Source organism: Rhinolophus ferrumequinum, chromosome 9 (genome assembly GCF_004115265.2).
Source record: "Rhinolophus ferrumequinum isolate MPI-CBG mRhiFer1 chromosome 9, mRhiFer1_v1.p, whole genome shotgun sequence".
In the NCBI taxonomy this organism is placed as follows: domain Eukaryota; kingdom Metazoa; phylum Chordata; class Mammalia; order Chiroptera; family Rhinolophidae; genus Rhinolophus; species Rhinolophus ferrumequinum.
Genome location: NC_046292.1, coordinates 45,759,096 through 45,786,324, shown reverse-complemented (window position 1 = coordinate 45,786,324; position 27,229 = coordinate 45,759,096). Strand labels below are relative to the sequence as shown.

The 27,229-nt window shown below is 33.0% G+C and overlaps 1 protein-coding gene across 7 annotated transcripts in view; it reads left to right on the top strand.

The window, feature by feature from the left end:
* The window catches only part of DOCK7 (dedicator of cytokinesis 7), a 190,860-nt gene that overhangs the window by 42,823 nt on the left and 120,808 nt on the right, over positions 1-27,229 (top strand). For all 7 annotated transcript variants that reach the window (XM_033114069.1, XM_033114071.1, XM_033114073.1 and 4 more), the window contains exons 10-14: positions 2,180-2,260; positions 4,392-4,557; positions 12,231-12,373; positions 15,838-15,931; positions 16,680-16,842. In XM_033114069.1, coding sequence (XP_032969960.1) covers positions 2,180-2,260; positions 4,392-4,557; positions 12,231-12,373; positions 15,838-15,931; positions 16,680-16,842 — 647 coding nt within the window. The remainder of the gene's footprint in view (positions 1-2,179; positions 2,261-4,391; positions 4,558-12,230; positions 12,374-15,837; positions 15,932-16,679; positions 16,843-27,229) is intronic.

Sequence of the window (27,229 nt, the reverse complement as noted above, 5' to 3'; positions counted from 1 at the left end):
ATAAATACATAGGGAGATAAATCATGCACATTCATGTGATGGGATACTATGGCAATTAAAAGCACAATTTGAAGAATTTTTAATGATAATCAAAATTTGTGATGTAATGTGAAAAATCTGGAATAAAACTCTCTACCATCTGATCCCAATTATGTACAATATATATCTACACACACATAAGTGTATGTACGAGGTTAGACAATTAAGTTCGCGAACTCATCCTGGAAAAAGTGCTACATAACTCATTGCTATATATCACTATGATCACGTTTGAAGTTCTCCCCTTGGTAAGTTATACACCAATGCCAGCGCCTAGTCCACGCTTCAAAGCAATTTTAGAACTCTTTTTCTGGAAAGGTCATCAGAGCTGTCATCGTATTACCCTTGATGTCCTGAATGTCTTCTAAATGTCTTCCTTTCAATATTTCCTTTATCTTTGGGTAAAGAAAGAAGTCATTGGGGGCCAGATCAGGTGAGTAAGGAGGGTGTTCCAATACAGTTATTTGTTTACTAGCTAAAAACTCCCTCACAGACAGTGTCGTGTAAGCTGTTGCATTGTCGTGATGCAAGAGCCATGAATTGTTGGCGAAAGTTTAGGTCGTCTAAGTTTTTCATGCAGCCTTTTCAGCACTTCCAAATAGTAAACTTGGTTGACTGTCCAGTTGGTACAAATTCACGAGTAATCCCTCTGATACCAAAAAAGATTAGCAATATTGTTGCAACGCGTTCACAAACTTAATTGTCAGACCTCCTATGATTTCTCTCATTCCATAGGTTGCCTTTTCACCCTGTTGATTGTGTCCTGTGATGCCCAAAAGTTTTAAACTTTGATGCAGTCCAGTTTATCTATTTTAACTTTTGTAGCCTGTGCGTTTTTGGTGTCAAATCCAAGAAAACATTGCCAAATCCAATGTCATAAAGCTTTTCCTTTATTTTTTATTCTAAGAGTTTATAGTTGTCGATGTATGTTTAAGTCTTTGATCCATTTTGAGTTAATTGTTGTATATAATATAAGGTACAGGTCTAACTTTATTCTTTTGCATTTGGATATTCATTTTTCTTTTTTTCAAACACCATTTGTTGAAAAGACTCTATTGACTGAGCTTGGCGCCCTTGTTGAAAATTATTTAACTATATATATGAGGGTTTATTTCTGGGCTCTATTCTATTCATTTGATCTATATGTATCTTTTTGCCAGTACCACACTGTTTTGATTATTGTAGCTTTGTGTTACACTTTGAAATCAGGAGGTATGAGTCTTTCAACTGTGTTCAGTTTTTTTAAAAAGTTTGTTTGACTGTTCAAGATTCTTTATGATTCCATACGAATTTTAGGATGAATTTTCTATTTCTGCAAAAAAAAAAAAGGGATTTTGATAGGGATTACATTAAATCTATAGGTTGGATAGTACTGACATCTTAACTATGTTAACTCTTCCAATCTATGAATATAGGGTGTCTTTCCATTTTTTGTTGGTGTTTTCTTTCATATTTTTAACTTTTTTATAGTTTTCAGAATATAAATTTTTCACCTACTTGGTTAAGTGAATTTCTCAGTATTTTATTCCTTTTGATATTATTGCACGTGGAATTGTTTTCTTAATTTCCTTTTCGAATTGCTCATTGTTAGTGTATACTGATTTTTACATGCTTTGTATCCTGCAACTTTGTTGAATTCATTTATTAGTTCTAAAGGGTTTTTTTGTGGAATATTAAGGTTTTGTATATAAATACCATGTTTCTGAACAGATACAACTTTACTTCTTTCTTTTTAATTTGGATGTGTTTTATTTCTTTTTCTTGCTTAATTGCTATGGTTCAGATTTCCAGTACTATGTTGAATAGAATTGGGAAAAGTGAGCATCTTTATCTTTTTCCTGACCATTTAGAAGAAGTTTTTACTCTTTCAGTGAATATGATGTTAGCTGTGGGCTTTTCATATATGGCCTGTATTATGTTGAGGTAGCTTTCTTCTATTCCTAGTTTATTGAGTGCTTCTATTATTGAATTTTGTCCAGTGCTTTTTTGTGTTAATTGAGATGATCAAGTGTTTGCTTTTTTTTGAGTCATTCAGTTAACATGTATTTCATTGATTCATTTTTATGTTGAATTGTCCTTGCGTTCCAGGCTGATTGCTTTTTTAAAGCTTAATTGATCTTTACTGTTTTGCCTTTGACAGCTAGAAAAAGTCCTACAACAAGGAGACATTGGAGAGTGTGCAGAACCATATATGATTTTCAAAGAAGCAGATGCCACCAAGGTAGAATGTCATGCCTCTCATTTCCCCCACTTTTCTATTCATTAGCAGTCACTCCCCAGTCTTCCCAAATCCCTAAACCCAACCCTGAATAACCTCTCATCTCCCAAATTGTAATTTGGGAGAATTATATACAAAGCATATTAAAGATTTTGCTACTAATTCATTTTTTCATTGGCCTAATCACTTTCTAACTTTCTTCTTTATTTCCTTTGTCACCTAGCTTGTGTCATATGCTGTGTTATTCTTTAAACTCTCCCTCACCCCAAACTAATTCATTCTTTAAATTTTTTTTTCTTGGAGAGAAGTAAGTTAATTCAGTTTAATTTCTAAATAATTACATTTTTCCTGTATTTACAAAATAGTGATATTGATGGAACTTTTCTTAGCAAAACAAGTATTCTAGGCTTCTCCCTAGCTGCAGATAATTAAAGAATATGGTAAAAATAGAAAATACAATCTCTGTGTTGCCATCAAGTGACTAATTTCTAGACTTTGAATAAACTTATAAAGCAAAATGATCAACAATATGTACTAAATTCCAGGTACCCTAAGTTAGCTACAAGAATTGCAGGTGATACTGGATCTTTGAACACATGATTTATTACTTGGAATAGCCAGGAAAGGTATGCTCGAGCAGTATTAGACAAGTCACCAAAATCTAAAAAATAATTTGCTTTCTAATTTTCTGAGAATCAGAACAAGAACTAAGCCTTTTCTGCTACTGCAGGTAGATAGATCTGAGCACATATTCTTCTCTGATCGCTGGCTATCTGGTTGAAATCAGGGTTAAAGTATTCTGGCTTTCTCAGGTTGTCATATTTCAAATTAAATTTTCTGTTATATGGAGCTCACAGGTATAATAACAGCTTATTCCACTCTTCTCTTACATATTTGCATAAGCAGATAAAATTAATACACTCTAGCTAGGCTCTTACAGGAAAAACCTATTTTTTGTTGTTGTTTTTTTGTTCTTGTTTTTTTTATTTTTTATTTTTATTGGGGAACATTGGGCAACAGTGTATTTCTCCAGGGCAGCTCAACTCCAAGTCCAGTCGCCTTTTTCAGTCTTTAGTTGCAGAGGACGCAGCCCTCCATTCCATTCGGGAATTAAACCGGCAACCCTGTTGTTGAGAGGTCGCGCTCTAACCAACTGAGCCATCTGGCTGCCCCTCCGGAAGCTCAGAAGCAGCTCGATGTCTTCAGTCTAGTTTTGGAGGGCACAGCTCACTGGGCCTATGTGGGAATCGAACCGGCAACCCTGTCGTTCAGAGCTCGCGCTCTAACCAACTGAGCCATTGGGCGCCCCAAGAAGAACCTATTTTGAAGTAGATATAGCAGTAAACAGTACTACCATTTAGCTAGCCTTCCGTCTTTTCCCAGCCCTAAGTCCTAAAGTAGAACACTTTCATTAGAGTATACCTCATCAACATACTGTATGGAAAGAGTAAATAATATATTTGGTATAGGTTTTCACTGTTGAACCATTGATTGGCTATTGCAGGCCACTTTAGTGTTTGTTTCAGGAATAGCCTAAAATAAAAGTTGAGCCAGACTTAGGATGTCTTATAGGCACATACTGTTTATACCATTAATTTTTTTCCAGGGTTTAGTCCTTTTGTAATACTTCTTTTTTCTTTTTCTTCATTTATTACAACTCTGGGCTTATTATTGGCCTATTTTTGACTCTCACTCCCATCTCATGATTGCCCTAAGTTATGGATTATTTCAATTTGGTACAACTGCTTCCATCTTTTTTAGAATAATAAAATTTAACAAGTCATAACTTAGAATATTTTGTAGTTTGCAATTGCTGTCTAGAACGTGGTTATGTTTCCTTTCATAAAGTAATACTTGCAATACATAAACGTGTTTGACATTTGCTTTCTTTTCTTTTTTCTAAAGATGAGATAATCACAAAAATTTCAAAGATTTACTCTATACATACATTTATAGAGCAGGTTGAGGTTGTTCAGTGGTTAAGATAGCACACTGTTAATTGACCTCTGAAAGGTACAGATTGTTTTTCCATCTTTGCTGAGAACTGAGACTTCTTAACCTATTTATTATGAAATAGCCTTTAATTCATCTTTTTTGAGCATAATCATATAATGTATAAAGTTTTGTTTTGCAGAATAAGGAAAAATTGGAGAAGCTGAAAAGTCAAGCTGATCAGTTTTGCCAAAGACTTGGGAAATATCGTATGCCCTTTGCTTGGACTGCAATCCATTTAATGAATATTGTTAGCAGTGCTGGGAGTTTGGAAAGAGATTCTACAGAGGTAGAAATAAGCACTGGAGGTAAGAGTGATTTTATGAAATATTTCTAAATGTATAATTTTTTTCTTTTTTCTTATAGTCTTGTTTTATTTGTAGACTTTGCAATGTAATGAGACATAAAAAGGGTTTTCTTTTTTTGCCTTGTTTTTTCTTCAGCAGCTTTATTGAGATGTAATTTACATCATGTTTTGGTGTAGTCACAAGGTTCTGCAACTGTCATCACAATCTAATTGTGGAACACTTTCATAGTCATTAGTAGTTACTTTCCATTCTCCCCCAATCCCTAAACCCAACCCTAAACAACCTCTAATCTTCTTAGTCTGTATAGATTTGCCCGTGCCAGAAATTTCGTATCGATAGAATTATACAATGTGTAGTCTCTTATGATTAGCTTCTTTCACTTAGCACATTGTTTTCATGGTTTATCCATGTTGTAGCATGTACCAATATTTTCTTTTTTTTGCCAAATAATAGTCTACTGTATGAATATACCTCATTTTATTTATCCATTCATCAGTTGATGGGTATTTTGAATAATGCTGCAGTGAACATTCAGGTACAAAATTTTGTGTGAGCATATGTTTCATTTCTCTTGGGTATATAGCTACAAATGAAATTACTGGGTCATATAATTCTATGTTTAACCTTTAGAAGAATTAACAGACTGTTTTCCAATGTGCTGCACCATTTAAAAATCCCACTAACCCTGTATGAAGTTTCCAATTTCTCCCTATCTTTGCCAACTCTTTTGTTATCTGTCTTTAGATTACAGCTATCCTAGTGCAGGTGAAGTGGTATTTTACCATGGTTTGGATTTGCCTTTTCCTGATAGCTAATGATATGGAGTATCATTTTGTGTAAGTTGGCTATTTGTACATCTTCGTTGGAGAAACATATAGTCATATTCTTTGCCCATTTTTTAATGGCTTTTTAAAAAATCTTATTCATTTGATGCTCATTTAAGTGGCTTTTTCATATTCTTATCATTGAGTTGAAAGAGTTCTTTATATGTTCTGGGTACAAATTCACTATCTAAGAAAGGATTTGCAAATATTTTCTCCCAATTTGTGGGTTGTACTTCTACCATCTTGATGATATTGTTTGCAGCACATAAGTTTTAAATTTTGATAAACTTCAATTTATCTGTTTTTTCTTTTGTTAGTTGTGCTTTTAGTGTTACATCCAAGAAAGCATTACCTAACCCAAGATGAAGGAAGATTTACTTGTATGGTTTTGTCTAAGAGTTTTATAGTTATAGATCTTATATTTAGGTATAATCCATTTTCAGTTAATTTTTGTACATGGCGAGAGGTAAGGATCCAACTTCATTCTTTTTATGAATATATCTAGTTGTTCCAATACCATATGTTGAAAAAAGTATTCTTTCCCATTGAGTGGTCTTGGCATTCCTCTTGAAAATCAGTTAATTATAGATATATGGGTTTATTTGGACTCTCAATTCTATTCCACTGATTTATATATGTGTCTAAGTTTATGCTGCTATTATTACTGTCTTTGTTATTTGAGCTTTGCAGTAAGTTTTGAAATTGGGAAAAGTGGGTCCTCCAACATTTTTGTCCTTTTTTTTTTTTTTTTGTCCTTTTTTGTCCAAAATTGTTTTGACTACTTGGAATCCCTTATATTTTCACATGAAGTTTAGGATCAGCTGTCAATTTCTGTACAAAGGCCGCTGGAATTTTGAAAGGAATTGCATTGAATTTGTAGATAAATTTGGGAAGCCCTCTTAACGATATTGTCTTCCATTCTGTGAACAAGGAATGTTTTTTCATTTATTTAGAGCTTAAATTTTTTTCAACAATGGTTTATAATTTTCAGTGCACGAGTCTTGCCTTTCTCTTGTTAAATGTATACCCAAGTATTTTATCGGTTTTTGATGCTATTTTAAATGGAATTGTTTTCTTAATTTCATTTTCAGTTCATTTCTAGTGTACAAAAATGCAATTGACTCTTAAATATTGATCTTGTACTTTGAAACCTTTTGAACATGTTTATTAATTCCAATTGGTTTTATTTGCTGGATTCTTTAGAATCTGCAAATTCATCTGCAAATAAAATAGGTTTACTTTTTTTTTTTTTAATTTTTATTGGGGAATATTGGGGAACAGTCTGTTTTTCCAGGACCCATCAGCTCCAAGTCAAGTCGTTGTCCTTCAGTCTAGTTGTGGAGGGTGCAGCTCAGCTCCAAGTCCAGTAGCCGTTTTCAATCTTAGTTGCAGATTGCATCCCATGCGGGATTAGTTGCATCCCATGCGGGAATTGAACCGGCTTGAGAGCTCACGCTCTAACCAACTGAGCAATCCGGCCACCCCTCTGGAAGCTCAGCGGCAGCTTGTTGTCTTCAATCTAGTTGTGGAGGGCGCAGCTCACTGGCCCATGTAGGAATCGAACCGGCAACCCTGTTATTAAGAGCTCGCACTCTAACCAACTGAGCCAACCGGCCACCCCAATAGATTTACTTTGTACCTTTGGGATCTAGATATCTTTTATTTGTTTTCTAATTTTCTTGACTGGAACCTCCTGTAAAATATTAAATAGAAGTGGCAAGAGTGGATATCCTTGTCTTGTTCTTGACCTTAGGGGGCATATATTCAGTCTTTGTTTCACCAAGTGTGATGTTTGCTGTAGGTTTTTCATAGATGTAATTTAGTAGGGTGAGGAACTTCCCTTTTATTCCTAACTTTTTTAGTGTTTTTATTATGAAAGGGTATTGGCTTTTATCAAATGCTTTCTCTGCCTCTATTTAGATGATTTGTATGATTTTTGCATATTCTTTTAGTATGGTGTATTACATTAATTGATTGTTTGGATGTTAAACTAATCTTACATTTCTGGGATAAGTCCCACTTAGTCATGGTATATAATCTTTTTCTATGTGTTGTTAGAGTCTGTTTCCTAGTATTTATTTAGTATTTTTTCTTTATTCATAAGAGATATTGGTCTGTAGTTTTCTTTCTTTGATGTCTCTGTATAGTTTTGGTATCAGGGTAATACTGGCCTCATAAAATGAGTTGTGAATTGTTCCTTCTGTTTTCTGAAAGAGCTTGTGAAGGACTGGTATTTATTCTACTTTGAAAGTTTAGAAGAATTCACTAGTAGAGCTGTCTTGGGTTGTTTTTTTTTTTCTTATGGTAAGTTTTTTCATTACTGATTAGATCTCTTATTTTAGATCTAGTCACATTTTCTCTTTCATCTTGAGTCATTTGTAGTAATGTGTATCTTTCTAGAAATTTGTTCATTTTATGTAAATTATCTAATTGTTATCTAACTGTTGACCTACAGTTAGTCATAGTATTGCAATTTAATTCTTTTTCTCTCCACAGTCTGTAGTGATGTTCCCCTTTTCTTTCCTGATTTTAGTAACTTGAATCTTTTTTATTTTTTTCTTCATCAGTTTTGCTAAAGTTTTAAAAATTTTATCGTTTTAAGAACCAGTTTTTGCTTTTGTTAATTTTTTTCCTGTTGTTTTTCTGGTTTCTATTTCATTTATTTCCACTTAGCTGTTGTCTTTTTTTTGGTGTGTGTTCTTTCTGATGATTGCTTTGGGTTTAGTTTTCCTTTTCTAGTTAAGATATAAGGTTAAGTTACTGATTTGAGATGTCTTCTTTTTTTAATGTAAGCATTTATAGCTATAAGTTTCCCTCTGAGCATTGCTTCAGTGATATTCTATGTATTTTGGGGTGTTGTGTTTTCATTTTTATACACCTTAAATATTTTCTAATTTCCCTTGTTGTTTCCTTTGTGACCCATTGGTTGTTTAATTTTCACGTTTATGAAGTTCCCAAATTTTCTTCTGTTAATTGATTTATCGTTTAATTTCACTGTACTTGTAGAACACAGTTTATATGATTTCAGTTTTTTTGAATTCATTTTATTTTGTTTTGTGGTTAGTACAGGCACACCTCAGAGATCTTTCAGGTTCGGTTTTAGATTACTACAAATATCACAATAAATAAAGCAAGTCACACAATTTTTTTGGTTTCCCATGCATACAAAAGTTATGTTTACAGTGTACTGTATTGTATTAAGTGTGCAATAGTATTATGTCTTTAATAAAGTACATACCTTAATTAAAAAATACTTTATCGCTAAAAAATGCTAACCATCATCTGAGCCTTCAGTGAGTCCTAGTCTTTTGCTGGTGGAGGGTCTTGCCTCAAGTGTTGATGGCTACTGATTGATCAGGATGGTGGTTGCTGAAGACTGGGGTGGCTGTGGCAATTTCTTAAAAATAAGACAGCAAGGAAATTTGGCGCATCAATTAACCTTTCCTTTCACGGATGATTTCTCTGTAGCATGCGAGCTGTTTGATAGCGTTTTACCCACAGTAGAACTTCTTTCAAAACTGGAATCAATGCTTTCAAACACTGCCACTGCTTTATCATTTAAGTTTATGTAATATTCTAAATCCTTTGTTATCATTTCTGCAATCTTCATAGCACCTTCATCAGCAGTAGATTCTATCTCAAGAAACTACTTTCTTTGCTCATCCATAAGAAGCAACCTTTCATCTGTGAAAATTTTGTCATGAGATTGTGGCAATACAGTCACATCTTCAGGTTCCACTTCTTGTTGGAGTTATCTTGCTATTTCCACCACATCTGCAGTTACTTCCTCCATTTAAGTCTTCACCTGCTCAAAGTCATTCTTGAGAGTTGAAATCAACATTTCTAAAATCCTGTGAATATTGATATTTTGACCTTTTCCCATGAATCATTAATGTTCTTAATGGCATCTAAACAGTGAATCATTTCCAGAAGGTTTTCAATTTACTTCACCCAGATTCATCAGAGGAATCACTAACCATGGCAGCTATAGCCTTATGAAATGTATTTCTTATTAAATAATAAGATTTGAAAGTCAAAATTGCCCCTTGAGCCATGGGCAGAAGAACAGGTGTTGTTTGCAGGCATGAAAACAACGTTAATTTCACTGTAGTTCTCCGTCAGAACTCTTGGGTGACCAGGTGCATTGTCAACGACCAGTAATATTTTGAAAGGAATCTTTTTTTCCTGAGCAATAGGTCTTAACAGTGAGCTTAAAGTGTTCAGTGAACCATGTTGTAAGCAGATGTGCTATCTAAGCTTTGTTATTCCATTTATAGAGCATAGGCCTAAGGGCTCTAAAGATTAAAAATTATGCTATCTTTAGCTAGGCATTGACTTATCTTCTCTAGCTATGAAAGTCCTAGATGGTATCTTCTTCCATAAGGCTGTTTTGTCTACACTGAAAATCTGTTGTTAGTGTATCACCCTCATTAATTATCTTAGTTAGATCTTCTGGATAACTTGCTGTAGCTTCTGCATCAGCACTTGCTGCTTCACCTTGCACTGTTATGTTATGGCTTCTTTCCTTAAACCTATGAACCAACTTCTGCTAGCTTCAAGCTATGCTTTTGCAACTTCCTCAACTCTCTCAGGCTTCATGTAATTGAAAATAGTTAGGGCCTTGCTCTGGATTAGGTTTTGGCTTAAGGGAATGTTATGGCTGGTTTGATCTTTTATCTAGATTACTAAAACTTTCTCCATATCAACAATAAGGCTGTTTCGCTTTCTTATCTTTTGTATGTTCACTGGAGTAGCTCTTTTAATTTCCTTCAAGAATTTTTCATTTGCATTCACAACTTGGCTGTTTGGTGCAAGAGACCTAGCTTTCAGCCTCTGTCAGCTTTCTACTTGCCTTCGTCACTAAGCTTAATCATTTCTAACTTTTGATTTAAAGTGAAAGATATATGACTCTTCCTTTTACTTGAACACTTAGAGGCCATTGTAGGGTTATTAATTGGCCCAATTTCGATATTGTCGTGTCTCAGGGAATAGGGAGGATGAGGAGAAGAGAGCCATGAGGGAGCAACTGGTCGTTGGAGCAGTCAGAACACACAACATTATTAATTACGTTTGCTGTCTTATATTGGCATGGTTTGTGGTGCCCCAAAACAATTACAATAGTAACATTAATGATCACTGATCACAGATCACAACAAATATAACAGTGAAAAAGTTTGAAATATTGTGAGAATTACCAAAATGACACAATACACGAAGTGAGCAAATGCTGTTGGAAAAATGGCACCAGTAGACTTGCTCAATGCAGGGTTGCCACAAACCTTCAATATGTGAAAAATGTAATATATGCAATGTGCAATCAAGTGACGTATGCATGCCTATACGAGGTGTGATCAAAAAATACAGTGAATGTTTAAATAAAAAAATATTACAGTAAAAGACACATTGCCATTAATTCCCCTCAAAATACTCCCCCTCACTTTGAACGCACTTATCCTATTGTTCTTGCCACTTTCTATAGCAGTTCTGGAAGTCCTCTTTCGGGAGTGTCTTTATTTGCGCTGTCGTGGCTGCCTTAATGTCCTGAATCGATTCAAAACATTTTCCTTTCATGGTCATTTTGACTTTGGGGAAGAGCCAGAAGTCTCACAGTGCCAGATCGGTGAATAAGGTGGATGAGGACACACCATAATGTTTTTATGTGACAGAAATTTCCATACCAGAAGCAATGTGTGACTTGGAACCTTTCCATTGTGATCAGAAAATACAGTGAATGCTGCTGCGGAGTGCCATCCAACAGAAAAGCAGGGATCTTCAATATGGGAAGTGGCGTGTGGAACATTAGTAACAGTGTGTGACAAGTGTCAACGTATTCAGTGCAGTCAGTTGGATGTGAGTTACGGTTGAGAGAAGGTGTGTTTTAAAGTGTGCCGTAAATCATCTGCCGTCATGACAACGCTCTGTGTCACACATCGCTTCTGGTATATGGCAATTTCTGTCAAATAAAAACATCAGGGTGTGTCTTCATCCACCTTATTCACCAAATCTGACAACATGTGACTTCTGACTTTTCCCCAAAGTCAAAATGATTCAGGACATCGAGGTGGCCACGACTGCACAACTAAAAACACTCCCAAAAGAGGACTTCCAGAACTGCTTCAGAAAGTGGCAAGAAGGATGGGATAAGTGTGTTCGAAATGAGTGGGAATATTTTGAGGGGGATTAATGGCAATGTGTCTTTTACTGTAATAATTTTTTTTAATTTAAATATTCACCATATTGTTTGATCACACCTCATATATTAATCCGTCTTGGAGAATGTCCTGCGTGTGCTTGAGAAAAATATGTCTTCTGCTTTTGCTTAGTGCAGTGTATTACAGATGTCTGTTAGGTCTAGTTTGTTTATAATTTTGTTTAACTCTTCTATTTCCTTTTTTATCTTCTGCGTAGTTCTATTGGTTTTGAATAGTAGGGTTATCTTTAAAGAATTTGAATGCAAGTTATCTTAAGATTCTGTTTCAAACTCAAGTGCTAAGACTGAGAATATTTAGAAGAATTCGCTAGAGAAGTGCTAAATATTCAACATTGTGTTTAATATTTCCTAGTAAATACATGGTCCGTTATAGCTGCTCTTCATAGCTCATCTTTGGTCATATGCGTAATCTTTGTGTGATATAGACTTATTTCACACTGGAGAAGGTTTTAAAAGAGAACTAGAAGATGTTAGGTAGTGCTTTACTGAACTCTCTGGGAGTGAAATTTTTCTACTGTAATTAATATGCTGAATGGATAATTTTCAGCCTCAGTTGAGTTTTTTCTGTTTGTAAAGCTGCTTTAAAACAAATTTTAAATATTATAAAAATGAATATCTCCTTTTTTTTTCCTTACTAGAACGAAAAGGGTCTTGGTCGGAGAGGAGGAATTCTAGTATTGTTGGTAGACGATCACTTGAAAGGACAACAAGTGGAGATGATGCTTGTAACTTGACCAGCTTTCGACCTGCTACGCTCACAGTGACCAATTTTTTTAAGCAGGTATTGTTCTGTCATGTAGAAATTCTAGGGGGCTATTTGTACATAAATTTCTTTTGGTTTAAAAAAAATCGTAATTGTACATGCACATATAGTACATGTACATGTAATAATTGTGATTTCAAGAAATTAAAAAAAACAATAAAAACAAAAATAATAAAAAACATAAAAGTAAGTTATATTTTACTGGTTGTTTTATCATTGTGTTTATTTAAATGTTGACATTTATGCATCAAAATCAATCCTCCACATCTATATCCTATTTCTTAATTGTAATATTTTAACTTTTCTTTAACGTTGATGGCTATGAATCTTCTTAGAGTTGTGTGGTTACATCTGTCCTTCGTACCCAAGTTTGTTTTTTTTTTTATCTAATCCATCATACCCATAGAATATGGACTAGAACTTTCAGGTCCTAGTAGTACATTTCTGTGCTAAAATGCCATTGTTTTTACAGGTGAATTTATAGGTCCAAGAAATTCTTAAAGATATTCTTTGCAAGTATGTTCCCTACACTTCAAATCATGAGTCAAGTCAGTATTTTTCAAATGCTGCTGGTCATGATCCATGAATGGGAATGGAAATTTAGTAGATAACACCCAGCTTAAAAAAATAACACAGTAGACTAGAAATATAATAGTGCATTGCACATAATGAGGTCTAATATTGCTTCAGTGAGCATTTTTCCCCCCAATTTTTTTGTGAGTGTATGACTGTGTATATATGCATACTGGATTTTTATGTAAAATAAATTTTATACTATAAATCAAGCTCAGAAAATTTGGAAAGCCTTTGTCTTATGTAGTCAGTTGAATAGAACCATGTAAGAATGGGAGAAAATTTGTATTAACTCGACAAACTGGAAAAGGATACCATGCGTGTATATTAGAAGTTACTCTACAAGGAGGAAATCCTGGCCTGTTGACACCTTATAACTTGATAGGGTAAAATTTTAGGACAGGACGTGCCATGAATTGGCAGCAGTCTACTTGAAGTCCCTTTCACGGTTATATATCAGTAGCATTCATAAGCAGATGCTCTGAGAGACTCAGATGGAAAATAAAGCAGGTGAGAAGTATCTGAAGTGTTAAGGGTCTTTTTTTATTGTGGACAGTAATACAAGAGTCTAGAAAAGGCCACAGTTTTGCTTGGCTGAGGTGATAGGCCAGGTATAGCTATGGAAATGGCAGTAGATTTACCCAATACAGTGACAGTCTTGCAGCTATGATATTTCACTTTTTTTTGTATTTCTTTAGCTACTACATCACTCCTGCCGATATTTCCAGAGCTCTTTTTTTCATTTCTTGAGCTGCTTTATCATTGAACTGGTATTGTAAACTTAAATGAACCAGTCATCCACCCACCCACCCACCTATTTATTCAACAAATATATTTTGAGCATTCATAATGTACTGAGTATCAATCCATCCACCTACGCATTATTCAACAAATACTTTTTGAGCATTTACTATGTACTAGAGGCTGGTAACTAGAAACTATCACAAAGTGATTGTAAAAACTTGAAAGTGAATGATTGCTGGAGACATGGAGCAATAGAAAGAAATTACACTTTGTACAGTTCTGTAATTTTTTTTAACTTAGCATGTGTAATTTTTAGAAGTATTTTTAAATAGCTAGAGTATTATACATAAGGCAAATATAAATTAAGTAAAAAGCTGTGATTACGATTTTAATAAAGTAAAAGTCAGGACACAAGTTTTTCCTAACTGAGATACAGAAGGCAGTTTTTTTTTTAATTGATGAGAGAACACTATCCACAATTGGAGTATAGTAATCAATGTTTATGTACAGATTTGAAATGTGCCAAGCTAAAATTATTAGAAATACATAGAGATTTAAAAACAAAATCAAGCCTACACATTAGTTATAAGGACATTTGTTCTATTTGTTAAAAGGTATGTAAATTATCTATTGCTTCAGGAGTACATAACAGTAAACATGCAGTGTGGAGAAGGGAGTGTCAGCTAGGCTCTTTCACATGTTTGGAGGTTAAGTGGGGTCAGCTGATTTAGACTGACTGACATCTGGGAAGACTGAAATGACTCAGACCTCTGCCATGTCTCTCAACTTCTACTCTTATCCTGAAGCAGGGTAGGTTGGTTGTGTTCTGATAGCAGGAGCAGAACTTCAAGAGAGGACAAGCTCACTTGTGCAAATGTTTTCCAAGTTTCTGCATCATGTTTGCTTACTGGTGGAAACAAGTTACATGGTCAAGCCTTGGGGAGAGAATTATGCCCTACCTAACAAAAGGCATAGAAACCAATGGAGTAAAGAATAGAGGCCAATAATAAAATCAATTGAACAGGTTAAGTACACAGAAATAATTAAGTCTAGAGATAATCTGAATGTATTATAAATAAGGATCATTTAAAGATCTATATTCTATACTCAAGGAGAGAATATACTGTTTAGCAACTGATGGAACTTTTATAATAATCATATATTAGGTCACTGAAAAAATCCTCATAAACTTAGCAAACCATAATTCAGCAAAACTAAAAACTGTAAAAGTATTAACAAAACTCTCCAACCCCTTAGAAATTAAAAATCACTTTTCTAGATACTGGGATAAAAGACCAAGTACATACTCTAGAGTACAACAGTGAATAAATGGGATATGGCTAAGGGCGAGCTCACAATAATAAAGTAGCCTTAAATATATTAATTACCAAATAAGATAAAAAGACAATATATAAACTATGCATTAAAAACAGTAAGATATCAAATGCAGGAGGATTGGATTAATAAAATCTAAAAAGTGACGGATAAAAGTAAAGTCAATCCCTACCTATTTTAATTATAAGAAAAAATATTACATTATTGAAATTATTAATTGAAATTTTTGTATTAGACATTGTTTAGTTTTGTCTGTCTCTTTTCCCATTGATTGGGGTCTTTTCAGAGTTGTCTTTCTGGACTTAGTATCAAGATAATTGTCCTTTTCTTTAAGAGTAGTTTTTTGTTGTTACATCTTTTCTTTTTCAAATTCAGCCAAGGCTGTATATTGTGCATTTGAGAAATTTGGTGATAAAAAATTGAAAAGACAAATAGAAACTCAAATGTAACAAATTTATAAGACTGCCATATATATGTGTATGTATTTGTGTGACACACACGTTTGTTTTATGTGTATATTCTTTTTTTCTTCTTTTCATCAACTTGTATTGATTTTCTATATTTTAGAGTGTCCCATAATACCTTATAAACATAAATAACAGGCTATAAGTAAATATGTAAAATTTAAAAATAGATAGCAGTACTCTTAATAACATTTGAAAGCATTAAAGGAAGGAAATAAGTCATTATATTTATTTTTAATCATGATTATATTAACTTAATTTTACTTTTCATTCTGACTAAATTGAAGGAAGAAGGGCAATATAAATTCATTTTCAATCTATTATATTTGTTTTATCAAATATTTTTTTCTTTGTTTTTAAAAACAGGAAGGAGACCGCTTAAGTGATGAAGATTTGTACAAATTCCTTGCTGATATGAGAAGACCATCTTCTGTTTTACGGAGACTAAGACCGATTACAGGTATTTTAAAATTTTGAGTAGAAATAATTATAACTGTTATCACTAATATATTGTATTGTTGGTAATTATGTATTCTTTTTTTCAGTTATCTGGCCCGTCTGTCTTTTTGTGCTCAATGCTTGTCAGTCTTCTTCTTCATCTCATTACTCTCATGTGGTCTAACAGTTTGGATGCAGGATTTGAGTACTGAAATGAGAAGAATGAATAATATCGTGGCTTGAAATTATTTTCTGGAGGAAAAAAAAAGTACATTGAATGATAAATATTCAGAAACAGATTCATATTATGATCAGAGCAGACCATTCCCGAGTAAAATTATTTTGAAGCCTACCAAGTTTAAATCAAATATTTAATCTTTGAAATGTCGGCTTATTCTTGTGCTAGATTCCTCTCTCTGCTTTTTCGTTTTTTGCTTCTTCCTTCCTTCTCATTCATTCATCCAGTAGTTTACGTGTATTTGTCTGTTTCAGTAATTTATCCGAAACAGTAATTTATCTTTTCAGTAAAGATAAATTAATAAAGATAAAGATAAAGATAAATTTATGTTTCAGTAATTTATCTTTAATTTATTTGTCTGTTTAAGTTTGATACTTGGTAAAATGAATTAATTTAGGGGTCTGAGACGATAGTAATTTTGGTTTCTTCCCAGACTTTTTGGAAAACTAGGATCTAAATCCTTCCAAAAATATTTTTAACATGAAGTTTTTATTATGTTTACATTGGTTTTATAATATGTTTTTATATGCAGCTCAGCTGAAGATAGACATTTCTCCAGCACCGGAAAATCCCCATTATTGTCTAACTCCAGAGCTGCTACAAGTGAAGCTTTACCCTGACAGTAGAGTTAGACCCACCAGAGAAATTTTGGAATTTCCTGCCAGGGATGTCTACGTTCCAAACACTACTTACAGGTAACACATTTTAATTTTGGAGAATTCTACAATAAGATACTATATATTCCAATATTAAAATAGAACAAGAATGAAACTCTCCAAAAGTCTTTTATGGCTTTGTCACATATTCCATATTCTTACCACATGAATTTATTAATAGCTTAATCTATTAAGCTTTTACTGTGTGCCAGGTATAATGTAATTACCTTACATACATGATCTTGTGTAATCCTCATAGCTTGATGTAGGTGTTACCTTTTTAGAAGTGAATAAACTGAGGGATAGAGAGGTTAAGTATACTAGAGTGTCGTGGAGCTACCATTTGAATCGTGGGCTCCTAGGTTAAAATGTTTGAACTTCTAATTACTGTATTTCCTCAAATGTTCTTATCAGCAGAATCTAGCATTATACATGAATCAACATGCACTATGTTCTAGCAATTAATCAACAATATTCGGTGAGTATATGCTGCTTAGAGAATACTTGACATGAGGTTGTAGGATAGGCTTTTTAGGCTGAATACTACATAACTCCAGGGGTACCATTTACATATACTTTTAGTAAATGATGCTCCTTCTATTAGTGAATGCTGAGAACATGACTTGACATATCTGTTGGTATATCCAACAGGGCAGCTCAGACATAAGATTCAAACCAAGACTTCCCCATCTTAGCATATTTCACTACAATTTACCCAGTTCCTGAGTCTAAAATTTTGAGAATCAAAATGATTTCTTTTCTTCCTCACATTTACTCCTCCAAGTTTTGTAGGTTCTACTTTCAGAATGTATCCTAAATCCAATATTTTTTATGTCGTCCACCTTTAAAACTCTAGTCTAAGTCACCATCTAGATCTGCACTATTAAATAGAAATACTAAGGGACCATATTTGTAATTAAAAATTTTGTAGCTCTTACATTAAAAAATAAAAAAAAACAAGTGAAATTAATATTATGTTGTTTAACCCAATATATTATTTCAACATGTAATAAATGTAAACAATTATTGAGGTATTTTACTTTTTTCTTTTCTACTAAAAGTCTTCAAAGTCTAGTGTGTATTTTATTCTTAAAGTACACCTCAATTCAGATGAACCACATTTCAAATGCTTAAGAGCCATGTGGGGCTAGAAGGTATCATATTGGATAGCTGCTGATCTTGAATTTTGCTGTACCTTTCTAATTTGATCATCTTATTTCTACCCCTGCCTCAGTCAATTCTCAACATTGCAACCAGAGATATTTTTTAGAATTACAAATCAGATCATTCCTCTGTCTGAAAACCTCTAGTGGCTTCCATTTCAAGCAAAAAAGAAAAAGCAGGTATTTTTTTATGATAGTCTTTAAGACTTTACATGATTTGACTCCTGCCTTTCTCCAACTTTATATTCTACTAATCTTCACTTTCCTTATTTCATTTTAGCCTTCATCCTTGAGCAAACAAAATTCAGTTCTGCCTAAGGCTTTTCCATTTGTTCTTCCCTTTGCCTATCATGTTTTCCCCCAGCTCTCCACATGGCTTGGTTCCTTATTCAGACATCTATCTGCTTAAAGGTCACTTCCTAGAGAGATTCACTGTCATCAACCTGCCTAAAAAGATCCGCTGCTTCCCTTTCCTAGCTCTTTAACCGTCTTTGTATTTGTTACGTGACATTATAATATGTAGTTATAAGATGATTTTTTTTTTGTCTTTCTCATTAGAATGTAATTACTGTGAAGGGCAGGGACTGGTCTACTTTGTTTACCACTTTAACTTCAGCATCTAGAATAGTGTGCTAGTACACAGAAAACACAGTAAATATTTATTTAACAAGTTAAGAAATTAGAAACTGCACTGGTAGGAGGATGGGATTTAGAGTCATACATATACCGGTGTGATCTCTGACTCCACTATTTACTATTTGGGTGACTTAGGACAAGTTACTTAATATATTGGCCACTCAATTTTCTTATTAATAAATATATGATAATAATACCTGTTTTCTCTTGTGAGGGTACAGAGCACAAGGCATTGTATGTAATTGGCACTTAGTCTGATAGGCCAACAAAAATATATGTTGCTTTTAAAAGAAACAAAATAATACAAATTCTCCTATAAATTACCTATATATCATATATACAACTACTTAAAAGGATATGAAATAAAGAAATGAGTGTATAAACCAAGATTTATATTGAATAATTTAGAGGTTACCTATTCTATCTCTTATCTAGTGTAGGAATCTCATGTAGAGCATCACTTACTTGTGTTTATCTAGCTTGCCTCTGCTTGGATTATTTCAAAAACAGAAAATGTAAGTTGGGGACTTTGAGTGGTCTTTTTTTTGGTTCATTCTCCTACTTGCCTTTGTTATTTATTTACATATTGATATTTCTAAAAGAATTACACGAATATACTTGAAATTCATATAGTACCATAAGGCTTAAAATTACAACAAAGGTTCTTTATCTTACTTCTACCAACCTTTCCCTACCCTGATGTCTAATCTTGTAAGTAACTTCTTTTCCTCCTTCCGTCAGTAACTTCTTTTCCTCCTTCTTTTGGTAGATTGCTCCTTGTTTCTAAATAACATGTTCATCCTTCTTTTTCTTCATTCTTTCTTAAAATTGATGTATAATTGACATACAAATTATATTAGTTTCAGGTGTATAAGACAATGATTCAGTATTTATATGTATTGTGAAATGATTGCAATAAGTTTAGTTAACATTCGTCACCATACATAGAGAAGTTTTCCTTCTGGTGTGGAACTTTTAAGATCTACTCTCTTAGCAATTTCAAATGTGTAATACAGTCACCATGCTGTACATTAACTATCGTCGCCATGCTGTATGTTGCAGTCCCATGACTTATTTATTTTATAACTGGAGTTCGTACCTTTTGACTCCTTTCACCCATTTCACCTATCCCCTAACTCCCAACTGTTTTTCAGTTTTTAATAATATCTACTGATTGTTATAGAAGATGAAGATTGAACTCTTAATCCTCCTTCCAAAACAACAAAACAACAACAACAACAAAATATATATATATTTGCATAAATCCAGAAAAAAATACATATACTATCATCTCTTCCAAATTTAGTTATATCCCAGTTTTTCATTAAGTAAATGTTATTTTTTACATATTTGTGATTATTATATAACCATTTTTGCACCTGAGCCATGTAAATTACTATGATTTTCTATTCCCTCATTTGTTTTATATAACTTTTTATTTTCTCTGGAGTGGTGACATTGTTTAGTCCCAGTTTTTCTGTTATGAAAATTCTCTGTAATGCTTCTTGCAATACAGTAAAATACATCAGCTAATCAGTCATTTCCACTCTTGCAACTTTCTTAGTTCCCTGTGAAATTATAAGTTAACATGGCAGAGGAGATTTTTCTAGGCTTACTAGGTTTACTGTACATTTGTCATCTTGTAGCCTATTTACCATTTTCCTGGAAATTTTTTTTGCATTTCTTTTGCAATGGAGTCCTTATTTCATAAATATTTTTCTTTCTTGGTTTATACAATTCACTGAGAGCCTTCAGTATCTTCCTGAAATAGGGCGTATGGGGGTAAATTATTTGAGACCGTTTACATCTGACAATATCTTTAATTTACCCTTACTCCAGAATTGTTAGTTTTAATGGATATGAAATTCGAAGTTGTAAATCACTTTCTGTCATAATTTTTAAAACATAACATAACTAACTGTCTTCTGGTTTTAAGTGATACTTTTGAGTAGTCCAGTGTAATTCTGATCCTTTGTTTATGTCTTATTTGTTCCTTTGAAGGCTTTTTTGAGGTGTTTTCTGTATCCCTGGTGTTCTGAACTTTCATGTGATCTGCTGATATAATAACATTTATTTAGTGCTTTATGGTATTAAATTATTTTCATTTAAGTTATTCATTGTTAAGAATTATATAAATTACATAAATCTGGCAATAGTATTTGTTTATCTCCACTTATAGGTAAGAAAAATAAGGCTGAGATTAAAAAACTTATTTGGGTTTGAACCCAGGTCATCTTATTTTATTTTCTATGTTCTGCATCATTTGGGATGATAGCACAACCAGCATTCATAATTATATACAATATGAAAAAAATTCTCATTGCTAGATAATTGGTTGCTACATTTTTATTGAAGCAGGCAGAACACGTTTACTTACCTTATTATTTGCCTCAAAGTGTACATTATTATTTATTCTTGTTTAATAATTTTTTAATGTCTTAAAATTGACCTAAGTGTAACACTTGATAGACATGGCATCCTAGAGTATTATGTCTATGAAGTAACAGAAACTAGAGCCAAAATAGAAAATCTAGATGTTACAGGACTTGCATGAGAATTGGGTAGAGAGCTTATACTATGTGAGGAGACATCTTGCTAAATAAGATAGTGTATTGTTTCCTCTGAAATATGTATCTAGTTGTATATAATATATCAGGTACTCTTCTTGGAGGAGATGGAAAAGTTAATACACCAAAAGATTTAAGTGGATTTTGTAAATTGTAAGTTAGTATGGTTTTACTATAAGAATTTATGGAAATTACATAAACATGTATTACTTCTTTATGATAACTTATTTGGGTTTAATTTTGGGTTTTGTGATTGAATGCTTTATCATTTGAAGTGTTTTGAATTGGTAAGGATAATTGTCCAAAAACTAGTTATTTTGTTTTCTGGGAATAAACTTTTCAGGTATGAAAATGAATTCATAGCATATTAGCTTGAGAATGATCTTGAGAGATCTTTTAATGCATCTCAGTACCTTTAGTTTGAATTATATCTAAACCATTAATTACAGAGGTGATATTCGTCCCTGGTGTTATTAGTGAAAGTATATTGTAGGCAGCAGACATTTTAAAAAAACAATTCATTAACTGTGTAAAGAAGGCTTGTTCTCTCATGAGTAAGCAGTTTATTCCCAGAGAATAGTAGAACCAGCTAACCTACGATTATGTTCGTTCCTTTTAAACCTTTTTTGAAAATAAATACTGCTTTGGTTTTAATATTTTTCATCCAAATAAATTGGTTTCAGGTTAAAATTTTGCATAACCTACTTATTCCTTATGAACAGCCTGTAAGGAACTTGTAAAATGCTTTAACTCATTAACAAACATCAATAAATTGTGATACAGGATGTTAAGCTTACTCAGTTTTTTAGGGTATGAAATGATTGTTGTGCTGTATTAGTAATATGTTACCAGAGAAAGCTGTTGAAGCAAGAAGGATATATTATTTTGAGAAAGAGATTAATAATTTTCTAGTATAAAAGTGTCTTCAAAGAAATAAAGTTAGTACAAGAGAATATAGAAGTAGAATTATCGTTACTATACTTTGTTGCGTATTTTTTCCTGTTGTTACTTTTCTGCCAAAAAAGTTTTCTTTTTAAAAAAGATAAACGAGGTGATCAAACAATATGTTGAATGTTTAAATTAAAAAAAAAATTATTGCCATTTACACCCATTGCCATTTACATTAATCCCCCTCGAAATACTCTGCCTCGTTTGGAACACACTAATCCCATCATTCTTGCGACTTTCTGAAGCAGTTCTGGAAGTCCTCTTTCTGAGTGTCTTTAGTTGCGCTGTCATGGCTGCCTCGATGTCCAGAATCATTTTGACTTTGGAAGAGCCAGAAATCACACGGTGTCAGATCTGGTGAATAAAGGGGATGAAGACACACCATAATGTTTTTATTTGACAGAAATTCCCGTACCAGAAGCGATGTGTGACACAGAGCGTTGTCATCATAGAAGATGATTTATTGCACACTTTGAAACACACCTTCTCTCAACTGTAGCTCACACCCAACTGACTGCGCCAAACCAGTTGAAACTTGTCACACTTGTCACACTCTTTACTAAGGTTCAACATGCCGCTTCCCCTATTAAAGATTCCTGCCTTTCAGCAGCAGCATTCACCATATTCAGTGATCACAATGGAAAGGCTTCATGTCACATCGCTTCTGGTATGGCAATTTCTGCCAGATAAAAACATGGTGTGTCCTCATCCACTTTATTCACTGGATCTGGTACCGTGTGACTTCTGGCTCTTCCCCAAAGTCAAAATGACCATGAAAGGTAAACGTTTTAAATTGATTCAGGACATTGAGGCAGCCACGACAGTGCAACTATAAAAATACTCCCGAAAGAGGGCTTCCAGAACTGCTTCAGAAAGTAGCAAGAATGATGGGATAAGTGTGTTCGAAGGAGGGGTAGTATTTGAGGGGTATTAACGGCAACGTGTCTTTTAATGTAATAAAATTTTTTATTTAAACATTCACCGTACTTTTTGATCACACCTAATGATTATGAAGTTGACTGTATGCTTTAAAAAAAATTAATCTCCGAGTTATATGAAAAAATAGTTTTTCTGTTATTTGAAATGGTATGGCTATATACATATCTTATGAATCTTGGGAGATGGGTTCCTGTCACCAGTATCTTGTAAGCATATCTTATTTTTAAGAATTATTTTAAACTGATGATTGATTGGCTTTCCTTCTTTTAACATTGGGATAGTAAAAATACCTATATTTTAGAAATTTGTGAGGATTAAATAATATATGTAAAGCTTTTTGCGAAGTGCCTGACACATTAAATGCTTGATAGAATCATTGTTATCGTCATGGCTTTATTAGATTACATTTACCAAAGCATTACACAAGTTGAGAGAGATTGGTTTGCAAGCTGATAGTACTGAGCTTTTCAGGTATAATTAATTGGATAAAATAATATATGTATTTTTAATTCTAAAATAAAGTGTTTATTAAAAAAGCATGCACCCTCATGAGCAGACAAATTAAATGAAAATAAACAAGATTCCTCCCCCACCTGGATAAGCCAATTTTTAAAAGAGAGGTTATAAAAGTCAGTAATAGCCTGCTTTGTATTACTACTTCAATGCCCCTGAAACCTGAATACCAAATCACGTAGGTTGCTTATTCTACTTTGTAAAGTTCTATAAATATTTCTTGACCAAATTGTTATACTGGGTCACAAGAATACTCTTCTAGCTCAGTTTGGATTCTTTACCTTCTGAGGAATGTTGCAGGTAAGCTATAGTTTCTGGTACTAGTGGTCATTGTACCAATCAATACAAGCGTGCAGTTTCCCAATAGATAATGTTAAAAAAAGAAAGTCAGGTTTGACATTAAGCATTTTAAAAGTTTACATACAGCCGTTATCTCACTAACTCTGCATAGCAGCCTGCACAGAACCCAAATGGTTAACCCTGTTTTATAAATGACAAAGCTGACATTGTAGAAGGTTCTAATTTATATCTGAAAAGACCAGAAATCTAAGCATCTTTAATATGAGTTTTATTTTTAGTATGAAACTTGAATGTATTTTGAAGTGTCTCATGGGGTTAAAAAGATTTTAAGAATTGTCTGAATAGAGCTAGAATGAATGGATATGATTGAAGCAAACTTTTGACTGAGGTGAGAAATCACAGGAAAAAGAAATGCAATCTGAAAGTGACAGATTTTTTACGACTTAATACCTTTTGCTTCCAATTTTTATAGTTATTATCAGACAATTAAGAAAGAGCTGTCTAAAAGGGTATATATGTGAATATATTTATTTTAGTTTAATTTTTAATTTTTATATTTTTACATTTTAAAAGTATTGAGATTTCTCAAAGACATTTTTAAAAAAATTTATTGTTCAGTTATACCTAAAGTTAGAGATTTTCACGTTTAAATAAATACTCTCCTCCCACCCCGCACCCTGCCCCACATGTAGTTGTTCACTTACTGTAGTATAGTATTGTTAAACCAAGAGGGACCTGGTCTTTTCAAATCCTCTGTAGGGGTAAATGAGGATATACAGATATATATGGTTTCTAGCAATTAGGACATGAATGACATCTTTCTTTTCTTTTTTTTTTTTTTTTGTAGGAAAGGTAAGTTTTGTTTGGAAGAAAGTTCAAACAAAGGTATTTTAAGACAGATTATTGCTTTTAACTTTTATATACAGGAAATAGTTACAAAACGTATAAAGATAGCCACATACAAAGCTAAAATTTTAAATGTTAAGATTTTACTTGAGCAGAATAATTTTACTTTGAAAGCCTGTTGACAATAAAGCTATTTTACAGTCACCTCCAACCTGTCAGCATTGAATCTGTCAGGATTGCCTCCTGTTTGTTTAAGTTTCACCACCATATATAATGGGTGCTGGGTGAAGTTTATTCATGTGGACATTCATATAAATAAAGAAAGGCTCACATGCATGTTCAATATTCTTGTCTCATGAATGACATATTTCTTATTGTGCCAAACAAGTGGAGATTATTTACCTAAAATGCTTGTTTTATTAAGCAAATACTTGTTATCACAGTATCAAAGAAAACAATACTAGTGCAGTTGTTACATTAAGATAACCAAATAAAGAGTCCTTTTTTACTAATGGAAAATAGTGTTTTTATTGAATGTCTGAAATCATCTGTTAGGTAGTAGATTGTGAATAGTGTTACTTATGTTCCAAATTTGTACTTGACCATCACTGTTGCACTTGAGTTGTTAAGATCAAGGTACATTTAATTGAGCAAATGCTTGTGTGTTTTATAGACATCCAGTTCTTAAGAGCACTTCTATTCTTGGCAAGATTGCTAGTTAGAGTTAGCCTCTTTCCCAGCAGTAGTCTTAGTTGTAATCACCTACTGAACTTGAGTACCTTTGTTTTTCTTCTAGTTTTCATACAGACTGTACATATCTAGCAAATATGGTGTTAATAACACCATAAGAATGAATGCAGTTCAGAACTAGTAACAATCAGTGTGATAAACAAAATGAAAGGATGCAATTTAGTTTTTTATCAACCTTTGTTAGCAATTAGGAATATAACTCACCCATACATCTCTTAATAATCCTTAGTAAACTGATTATCTGTGAGTTAATCTGAGTAGTATAGTTTTAAATTTTTTATAATGGAAAATTATAAACATAATACAAGAGTAAATAGAACAGTATAGTTAACCTCTATTGTCATTCTTGTTTCATCAGTTACCTGTCCTGTTGTTTAATACTTTAAAACAAAACCTAGTCACCATATCATTTCAGTCCTTCAGTATGTATTTCTAACAGGTAAGGACTTTCAAAGAAGTAGCCACAATAACATTTGAAATATTTTGTGATTTATTTGTAATTTTACCTTGTATTAGTCTCTTAAGTAGTTTAATAAGCTTATTATATTCTGATTCAATTTTCCCCCTAAAATTTTGTTTCTAGGAACAGTTTGGCAAGTCAAAATAAATATATATTATTTATATTATGATACAAGAGCCATGTATTTCATGTTTTTTAAACTAGATTATTATATGATGGTAGGTCTTGCTTAAGAGTTGGGGTTCTTTATATTTTTTGTGCCATGGTACCCTTTGACAATTCTGTGAATACTATGATTCTCTGTTTTGGAATAATGTTTTTGAATGCATAAAATAAAATATATAGCATAACGAATGAAATCAATCACATTGAATTACAATGATCAAAACACTAAAATTGTTATATGTGTTTCTTTATTAATGAATTAAATAACAAGATCTAGCTGTTGATCATAAACCTACCATATTTTCTAAGTGGTAATAAGCATGAGCAATATTTTGAGATATCTGCAATAGTTGTAAAAATATGTATGATACCTGTTAATGACAAAGTCTCATATATTGCTAATACCCGTATGGTTAGTTTCCTACATTCACAATTTAAGGAAGTGCAAGTTTCAGTGAAAATTAAGGAGTAGTTTTTTTTCCCATTCAAGTTGATGGCTCCCTGCTTTAGAGAGTATTGGTCTTTCTATTTATTTTTAGTTTTCAGAGATTTCTCAAGCTATTGCCACATACTCTGCTGTTTTGATTTTGGCCTAGATGTACCACTTGGGTTCTAGTTCTATCCAGTTTGTCTTAGTTTATTTTAACTACAAAAACTCTTGAATTGAGAGCCATTTCCTAACATTTACCATAGCCACCCTGTGCAAGTTCTTTGTTGGGACTTGCATTTGAACATGATGGGTGGGGTGTTATCTCAGACTCCGAGGGAAGGAATAAAATTCAGAAACAGTAGCAGAATGTGAGGAGAACAGTTTTGTTGTCCTATCCTAAGAATTATAGTATTTTCAGTTAGGAAGCATCTGTACAATTTATTTACTTAAAGAGATCTTAAGTGTGATAACCAAGATTCAGTTTTTACAAGTATATAAATTCGTCTAGGACTTTATAGTTCATAAAACCATTCAAATTCAGTATCTTACTTAATGGTTACAACAACCTCATGAAGTAGATTTGGCAAGGTTATTATTATTCTCATATATGGTGTGTGGAAACTGATGCTTAGTTGTTTATTTGAAGATAAGCAGTTATAGCCGTACATATTTAAACTGTAGGTTATGGCTTTTTCATACATACCTAATC